General features: G+C 41.6%; 1 protein-coding gene across 1 annotated transcript in view; it reads right to left on the bottom strand.

Annotated features, from left to right (window-relative positions):
- Nucleotides 1–108, bottom strand: part of KBTBD8 (kelch repeat and BTB domain containing 8) — a 10790-nt gene extending 10682 nt beyond the window's left edge. Inside the window, exon 1 of the mRNA XM_085300097.1 lies at nucleotides 63–108. Within this exon, the coding sequence (XP_085156223.1) occupies nucleotides 63–78 (16 nt within the window). The 5' untranslated portion in view covers nucleotides 79–108. The remainder of the gene's footprint in view (nucleotides 1–62) is intronic.
- Nucleotides 109–9335: the final 9227 nt, after the last annotated feature.

Genomic DNA, 9335 nt, shown 5'->3' on the forward strand with positions numbered 1-9335 from the left:
CGCCGCCACCTCCCCGCCCTCCCCCGCCCCTCGCTTCGCCCGGGCGGCCCGGTCGCACCGACCTCCTAACGCTGCCATTCTCGGGGCCCCAGCTCCGGCAGCGGGAGGGGGGCGGCCCGAAAGGAAATGTCACCGGGGCTGCTTCCCCGGCCCCGCTTCCTGCCCGCGGCCCGCTTCCTACCGCGGAAGCCAACCCGGCTCCTCAGGCGGCCCAACCCGGGGCGCGCTGACTGGCCGCCGCCCCCGCGGCCTGCCGGGAAGTGTAGTGCGGGCGCCGAGCGGCGCCCCGCCCCCGGCCGCGCGGCATGCCGGGAGCTGTAGTTTCGCGGCGGGGCGGGGTGCTGGGAGTTGTAGTTTCCAAAGACGAGGGTGGTGGTGGGGAACGGRGCGAGACAGGCTCTGCCCGTCGCTTAGCAACGGCGGGGCTGGAGCTGGGGGAGGCCGCTCGGCGCAGCGGCCATTTTGGGGCCCTGCGGCCTCCTCCCTCAGGCCGCGGCGTGAGCGCGGCCCGCAGCCTCTTGCGGGGGCCGGCATTGCCTCTCAGCAGTCCCCTCTCCGGGGGCACTAAGCAGAAATGGCACCTCCGTGCACATAAATCCCCCTTGCATTCCTACCTCATCAGTTTTACAGGCCTTGCAAGCTTTCCCCCCCCGCCATGCCGGGCCCACAAAGGGGGGAAAGCTGGCAGCAAGGAGAAGGGAAACGGCGAGAGAAGGCACTCGCTGAAAGCCTCCAGCAGGCAAGCAACCATTTTGCTGCCAGTGACCTCTAGTACCGCAAAAGGCCTTTCTCCCCTCATGTGGAGATCAAGCGGCTGATAGCGGCTTGTCCCGCCATCTGCAGCGCCAGCAACTGCCTTAGTTCTTGATAACAGAGTCGTTACCAGAAGTCTGCTGTGGAAGGGTTTTGTTTTGTTTTGTTTCCTTTCCTTTGTGAAAAGTGTTAATGAAAGACAAATTACCAAAGTTCTGTGTGTTTTTCTGTTCTCGTTAAAATAGGTTTAATGTGACTTCGCAGCTGARTGGTTGGCTGAGAAGTTTGTTTTGTAAAAAAAGAATAATGCAAGCAAACCAAAATTCATTCGAATAATAACTTGAAAGATATATTCCCGTTAACTCTCAGGAATAATGTACCATAGGTACATTACCAACAGTCTAAACAAGAATTTAAAAGCACCATTACAGCTCTGTGACTGCTTCTTGCGGGGTTTTGCTTTCATTTGCGAGGAATAGCTTTCCTCTAGGTTAGCAATTACCAATGGTGTCCAGGCTGCTGTCGATAATAACACTATACAACACGAGAATGATAGAGACTGTGATGAAGGAGGTGTAAAAGAAAATAGAACTTCACGTCTGCAAATCGATTCTGCAGTTTTCCAATTTCCCCCTTCAGCACTGGCCTGGGTTGTGAAATTGGCCCTAGAAATATAAAGCGAAGGGAAGGAGAATACCTCCACTCTTACCTTTTAGCAAATGACATCGCCTGATGCAATTCATTTCCTTTGGTGTGTGGTTGGGCTGGATTAGTGTGCAAAATGCAGGAGCGAAATGGAGAATGTTTTTTAATACAGATACCGCATTGAACTGGTGCTTTCGAGTGAAAAGCATTTTTTGAGATAGCTTGCCTTTGTAAGGCTTTTTGTGAAGCAATAAATTGCCATATAGGTTCAGATATTCTTTAAGTAGCATTGATAGCAGCTCTTTTTCTTAGTTAGAAGTCTTTCTCAAGTGTCTAATACCTCTTCACTCAACTCCCCTTTCTGGAAACACTCATTAGCATTCCTTAAGACTGAAAAGATTTAGCACAATAAAACACTCCCATGGAAATCCAGGGACTGAGGTTCTTCACCCAGCTCTGGCTATGATTTGTTGGGTGTCTCAGCTGTGAAATGAAAAGCATATTGCCTGAGCAAATTACRTCACTTAGCATGTAAAAGCTAGATATTAAACATTGCACTTGCATTGCATTCAAACATTAGGACCAATATTTTCAGAAATTACAAGGCACTTAGTGAGTTCCCTTTTTTCTGCTGCATCCCTTTTTGTCTCTGTGTTTTGTCTAGAAATTAATGCAGGCCCAGGATTTGAGCACAGAACTAGCAGTGAGAAAATTGGGTTCTTGGCTGAGTCTTAACACTGATTTACCACATGCTGTTGATCAAATCATTTGATTTCATGGGTTTTGGCTTCCCAAGAGACAATGAGGAGCTGTGAAGTCATTTGAGACACATTGATTTAAATTTCTTTATCAATATTATAATTCCATGTAGATTTTTTTTTCTTTTTAATTCTCCTGGTCAGCAATCCATTGTAACTGATGACATTATTTGAGATTTTGCAAGAATCCCATATCCAGGAAATTTCCTGGGTATTGAGGGACTGGGATACTCTAATTAAGACTTTAATTCCACACCTAATTTCTCATTCCTGCAGATACAGCTTGTAAACAGACAACTGAAAACACTGGGTGGAAAGTGTTGTTTCCCATTTGATATTTAGAGGTTCAGAAATAATGTCAACTGAGAAGGAACTCAGAGTCTTATGCGTCATTACAAACGTTGCCCTCCTGATGAACTCAGAACTGGCACCGTTTTACTGGGATCCTTGCCTTCAGAATAAAGAATGTCTTTGTCAAGAAACCAAGCAAGAAGAGAGGGCAAGGAAAAAGTTTTAGGAGAACAYGAACAAAACACACATTTACTCGGATATCTGAGAACTTAGAAGATGCCACCAAAAAGTTTATTTCAAGATATAATTCAGTTATTGAAAATGTTTCCATACTTTGTTACACAGGTAGAGCACATTATTTAGGAAATTTTTGTTCCTCTACCTTCAATACAGGACCGGGGACACATTAGATCTTCAGCAAATTCTCAATTTGGGTCATCTGATGAGGAACTGGACAAATTATCACCCGTGTTCCCACTGCACAAGAGAGAATGCACAGCGCACTTCTAGGGATCCTGCTCATGTTCTTTCCTGTGAGCTAAATGAGGATAATACATGCCACTGAAACAAAATTTAAAGAAAAATATCAATAGGATTTGGGGTCAAACAAATTTAAAATGGATTTTTAATCCAGATGCATATTTTTACCTTTACTTTGTATAAAATGCTTGGTTCAAAAATTCAGAAAGAGCTCATTGCTTCCTCCTTGCACTTTTTTTCTTGGTTGTCCTCTGTATGATATTTTTTCACTGAAAAATGATTCTTCCTCTCTCTCTGCCCTCCAATTTCCACCCCCTCATCCTCCTGTCTTCCTCCACTACCCAAACCACATACCACAAATTAAAATAAATAAATAAATAAATAAATAAATAAAAAGGTAAGAAAAGAAAGTGTGGAGAAGCTTGAAAGGACTTTTTAGGTTTTCATGGCAACATTTTGAACTGTTAATTTTTCCATGAAATTCTCCAATTAAAAATATAGCCAATTTCCAGCAAAATCATTCAGCTCTAAAATTTAAACATAATACTAGTAWAAATGAATAGTATTATTTGCCATCTCCAAAGACGTGTCTATTAATAATGTTGACAATTGTTCTGTTATTTGTATGTTTTAAGGCATACTGTGAATCTGTGAGAAGCTATACAGTTGATACTATTGCACTCTGTAAAACCCTCATATTTTAATTGGAAAAATCTTCATATTCACTGTGGAACAATCTAACCTTGGAAAACAATCTTTCACTAGTTTGTCTTTAATGCATAAAACTGCTCATTTTCTTTAATTCTGTCACCAAGGGCACATTAATTTAGTTGCACAATAATTTAATACATCAATACATTGATTGAAGTAGTTTATTTAGTGGTTTCAAGAAATAACACATTTCTTATAGAATCTTTAAAAAGACACTTCTTGTTGCAGTTTAAGTAGGGGGAATTGCAGATCATTAGGGGAAGCTGCCCTTCAAAGACGATTGATCTRAGCACACTGGGCACAGTGGGCGCTACATCAGAAGAGAGTAAGGACTGGCAGGGGGCAATTAATGGGGCAGATAYTGGAGTGCCTTTCCTGATTACCCCATACTGTACAGAGGATTTGGCCTTGCTGAAACAGGCTGGTAGAAACAAGAACCCTGATGAGATATGGCTCTGCTGATGTCAAGAAGTGCCTCTGCCTAGCAGTGGGAGCAGCTTTAYTGAAACCATCTGTTGTCTTGGAACACATGCACGCTCACACGCACACACATGCACACTTCCTTCTCCCAAAGTGTTTAACCTTTCTTTTAGGGCTGGCTGAAATCACACAGCTAATCCCTCCTTAATCTCAAAATGACAGGCCGTACTGTTTTCAACAAGTCCTAGCAGCTACCAAAAATGGGAGTGACTGGTTGGTGTTTAGGTGATGTGACAGTGATATATTCTGGAGTAGTCGACTCAGAACAAAATACCCATTCATCCACTATCATCAAAGTTTTGCAAGACCAGTCTGCAATTACTAGCAGCCTGAAAGAGCAGGCTTGGGTACCTGTGTATAGATGGGAATCTGTATTCCAACAGATCTGTTCTACAGGGAACAGAAACAAAGAGATTCAGTGAGTCTAGTCCCAGTGAAACCTCATTTTTCAACARATATAACCCACCAGTCATCTTAAAGGAAACAGCCCTATTTGGGATACAGTAGACTATCTCAGCCCTGTTCCAATTTGTCAAGTCTTTAACATCATTTTATTTCACTCTCTGCTTAACATGCCAGGACCCTTAAGCTTCTCATGGCTGTGTTAGAGGCTTGTGTCAGAGCCTCAGCTGCCAATAAAGTGTAGCAGTACAAGAGCATTCACTGAGACTTGCAGATAAAGTATTTCTGTCAGGATAGACCGAAAAGCACATCCGTGCATGCTCAATTTCTTATTCCTAGAAGATGTAATGAAAAGCATCAATTAAAAGTCACCAGCTGTTTGGAGCAAACGCWGCAGATCAAATCTGGGTGCATTGAAATCCCTCTTGCCAGTAGACATGACCCATATCAGCCAAATTCCTTGGCCGCTCATAAAACAAACTAGACAAAGGGAAAATATGCCTCTTTTCAACAGCAGGAAGAAAATAAAAATAACCCCCCCCCCAAAAAAAAAAGAAAAAAAAAAAGGAAAAAGGAGCATCATTGTTCTTGCCTTGGGTATTAACAGAACCAGACTTCAGTAATTTTATCTCATCTCCAACGCCTTCTGACTGTCCCTTCTCTGGAGTGGTGCAAGAGGTGACAACAGAGAAGAGGGAAAACTTCTTGTACCTTTTCTCATCCATCATTTTTGCATCTACCTTTGTTAAAACCTTCCAGGTTGCATGGAAAGAACCACGTGGACCTTCAGGGAGATAGGTCGCTGATGTCCAGTGACAATCAAGAGCAAGATCTTTAATGCACAAATTCAGGGCTGTAGAAAAATAAACTGATCTGATCAATAGTCAAAACATRATTTAGCTGTAGGAAAGGTGAAAAYGGTCCCCAGAGAGCACAAATGATTAGAAAAAGAAAGCAAAAATTAAGCTGTCCCTTGTGCTTGGAACAAGCAGAGAGGGTTAARAGCTGATTCATTTTGCTCCTGAACTGGAGGAGTTGGCATAGTTGCAACCACTTCCACCCCCCCCCTTTTTTTTTAATAAGCATACAGTAAACTTGAAGTGCTCAAAACCATCATATATCCCTGAGCCATTCCAAAATCATCACTCCAAGCTGCTATGTTTTCTAGTTCTTTCTTTCTCTCCCTTCAGTAAATTTTGCTTTTAAAATAACTTCAGTATGGAAAAGATACTGCCTGAATCRCAACAGAAAGAGGTGTATCTGTCCCCTTCATACTTCTAGACTGAAGGACATTGGTAGCTTAATACACTGGTGTTATTTTAATTACCTGGATGGCCTATTGCATTAAAAAAAAATCAGAATCCCTCAGACATTTAACTTTGAATGGCTATTTTTGAATCAACACTATCCAACAAAAAGATAAGATAGCTTGGTGTTAGACTCAGTCACTGAACATGTGAAGGCAACACCACTGTGAAAAATCTTAACATCTTTGAAAGGGTAATGGGTAGCGCAGGTGTTTTTATACRTGCTCTGGTATTTGCTTTTGGTATACAGCAAAGCCCTATGTGTCAGCTTTCATAAGGAAATTAGTTTATATGTGGTATTAGGTTTTCTAAACAACATGCTGTGATACAGATGTCTCATTACCTATTAAAGTATCTTACTTGGTTCATGAAGATTCAACTATGTAATTTATATGTTTAAATTTGGAATATTTGACTGTTTCTGAAAACTTCAGTTTACATATTTCTTGGCGTTGGTAATTATTTTCTACTTGTGGCTCCAGATCCTTTTCTCATTTGTAGTCAATAGTTCTATTTTTCGATGGAAGGAATCTAATACAAGGCCCAGGAAGTATATTTTTTACAGTCAGTAGCAGACACTACATATATTTAATCATTATATACTAAAAAAGAAATGTTATTTCCTCTCCAAAATATCTGTGCAACAGAATAAGTCAGACAACTGAAAATGATACAATGGGTAGATTCCTAAAAATTACTTGCAAATACCCAATAGAAGAATATAAAGCATTCTGGAATCTGAAATGGTCATACAGAGTAGGTTGTGTCCCCACCCCACCCCAAGAGGTGGTCATACAGGTTTTTCTCACTGCAACACTTTTTTTTTGCATCAAGTAAGACTATGGCTAACTGCAATCAGAGCGTAATTACCAGACAAGGTGTTCACATCTTACCCAGCTTCAATGTGGCCCACGCTGATAGCAGTCAAGCTGCAATGATACCAGCTGTAGTGCAGCCTAGCCTCCCAGTTGGGATCCCAAAGCTCTGGGGAATGAAGCTGCTCTTGGATCCTTGGGCTAGCCAGATTTAATCTAGCCAGACTATCCCCCAACGTCTTGCGATTGCATCTCAGTCGGTGGAGGAGCCCTCTCAAATTGAATTATTTTTAAGCGTCTCTATTTCTCCTCTAAAAGTCCATCTTGATGATATATGGAAAATAATTACCAGTTTAAAAGGCCATTCTGAAAACCGCCTTTTTTGAAAATCCTGACACATGGTACAGCTTTAAAGCCTGAAATTGCATTCCTTATACAAAAGGCCTTGAACTCTCTCTGGGCAGACCACTTTCATATCCTCTTGGATGGAACACTTTCATATCCTCTAAGCTCATATATTTCATGGTAATAAGCTGTGGGATTTAACTGTGCTGTGACAACATGCCTGCTCTTTTACCTAATAGAAAAAAGAGCTTTCCAAGCAAAACTAGTTAAGACAAAATGGATTTAAGTTCACATAATACTTGGAGCTAACATGGCATTAACTTTTTTCCTACTGTTTGGAGATGCTAAGGTTTCAAATACTTTAAAGCTGGCCATTTAGGAAGGCCACTGAATATCACCATTTCTTAACTATAGAACTTTCTGAGGCTTTTTGATAAATGTCATAATAAATTGATGATAAATATGGTAATAAGTAAAGGTTCATATCTAGGTACCTATATTGCCCTGCCATAACATACATTCATATTTAAAATCTTTATTCTTTTGCTGTGTTACAAGAATCTAAGAACAACCACCCAAGACCCTATTGGAGTTGAAAACCAAGGTTATTATGTCAGGCTGATGATGGGAGAGTGCAATGCTGGAATATCAAAACTGGCTTTTGTGCCCCCTCACCTCCACCTTCCAGCACCTTATTCTGCACGCAGCCCTCATTTGAGCTTTGCATGAGCATTTTTTTTTTTAGGAGCCGTATGAGTTTCCCTGCTCTCTCTGTTCTCCTTGGAGGAAACTAAGAAATAAATGAGAGGTCAGCRGTTTGAAATTAGCTGTATCTTGTGCAGCATGCTGCCAGATTCACTTACTGGGGCAGCACACAGTAAGAGAGGCTTGCAAAATCCTTCARTTGATACCAAGTAAAGGAAGGGAACTGGTAAGGTCTGCCAAGTGCCTGCATGGCTGGCGAGCCAGGAAGAGTGATCTGGTGTGCAGAGGAATGGGTAGCTCGCTGCCTTCCAGGCTATATCACAGCTGAATTTTTTAATTAGCACTTTAGTGCTAGATCAGATGCTCAGTTCAGGAAGTCCATCCCTCCATCCCCCWTAATTGGGGTGCTTAGTTGCCTTCTTTGTTTTGTTTTTATACTTTATTACATTAAGAATTCTTTTGCTTAGCTTATACCCAGCAGCATGCAGAAGCTCCAGACAGCAGCCTTTCCCTTCCTCTGCCCAGCACAGGGCATACTGAAAAGSCAGCCCAATCTAAGGGCCTGGTGCACTCTCTTCTATCTCTTTTTCAGCTTTTGGATGCACTGGTCATAAAGCAAGTGGCACAGGCCAGAGTCACATGTCAAGCAAGAACAGAAGGAAATACAATTCCCATAGGATACCTGAGACAGTTACACTGAAGATCAGCAAAGCACTCAGCCTGGAGGATCCATGACTACAAGAGGATACATCTGCACCAGCTTTTATAATCCACCTGAGTGTGTTTTCAAAACAAGTTTTGCTKATCAGCCAGAAATTAATCTTACAAGTGTGACCTCAGGTATGGCTGGGCCAGCTGGAGCTCAGAGTATCTATCAGCTCCTTGTGTAGTCCTTAGCAGGAGGTCAGGACAGGAGGCTCACCTTCACCTCCCAAAATCTGACTTTAAAAGCATTCTTCCACCTACTGGGAAATGGCCCATCACTCATAATGCTCAAAACACACTGGAAGACAAAGGTTTTCAGCATAGCAAAGAGACCGGCAATCAAAGGATAGGGGAAATGAGTCAGAATATTTATTCCTTTTTCAGATTCATCATACTTGTTTGCCAGAGACWCGAAGAATACTCAGAATGGGACGTTCAGGTCCTTTACAAACTTTAACAGAAGCATAAATACTAAAAGGGAAAGTAATTCTAATGGCACTTTCTTCTTGCAGAGACTGTTCTCATTTCTAGCATGAGCTGCACAGACAAGATCACAGGCTAGCCACTCTTATTCACCATTCTTTCTTTTTATATTTTAAACTAGGGGAAATTAAAATTTTCCTCCATTTGCCAAAGAAAAGATTCTGTGCTTTAGGGACCTGGTAAGAAAATTAAGAACCATTTTTAGCAGCTAACATGGCTGCTAGTTTTGGATAAAAGGCTGAGATCTTTATAAATAAGAACTTTATAAATTTAGATCTGAATAAAGATTCGTCTTTTTATTCATTACAAAAATTTTTAATCCAATTTTACCATAGTCAGTAAGAAGTGTCCCTTTGAGGCAAAGGGAATGCTGGGAGTAAATTCACTASAGCCAGTCATTTCGTTTCCACTGAATATATAAAAATCAAACTTTGGGGCAGAACTTAATGCTTTCA

This window comes from Rhea americana, unplaced genomic scaffold (genome assembly GCF_003343005.1).
Source record: "Rhea americana isolate MKP2758 unplaced genomic scaffold, rheAme1 scaffold_16, whole genome shotgun sequence".
NCBI lineage: Eukaryota > Metazoa > Chordata > Aves > Rheiformes > Rheidae > Rhea > Rhea americana.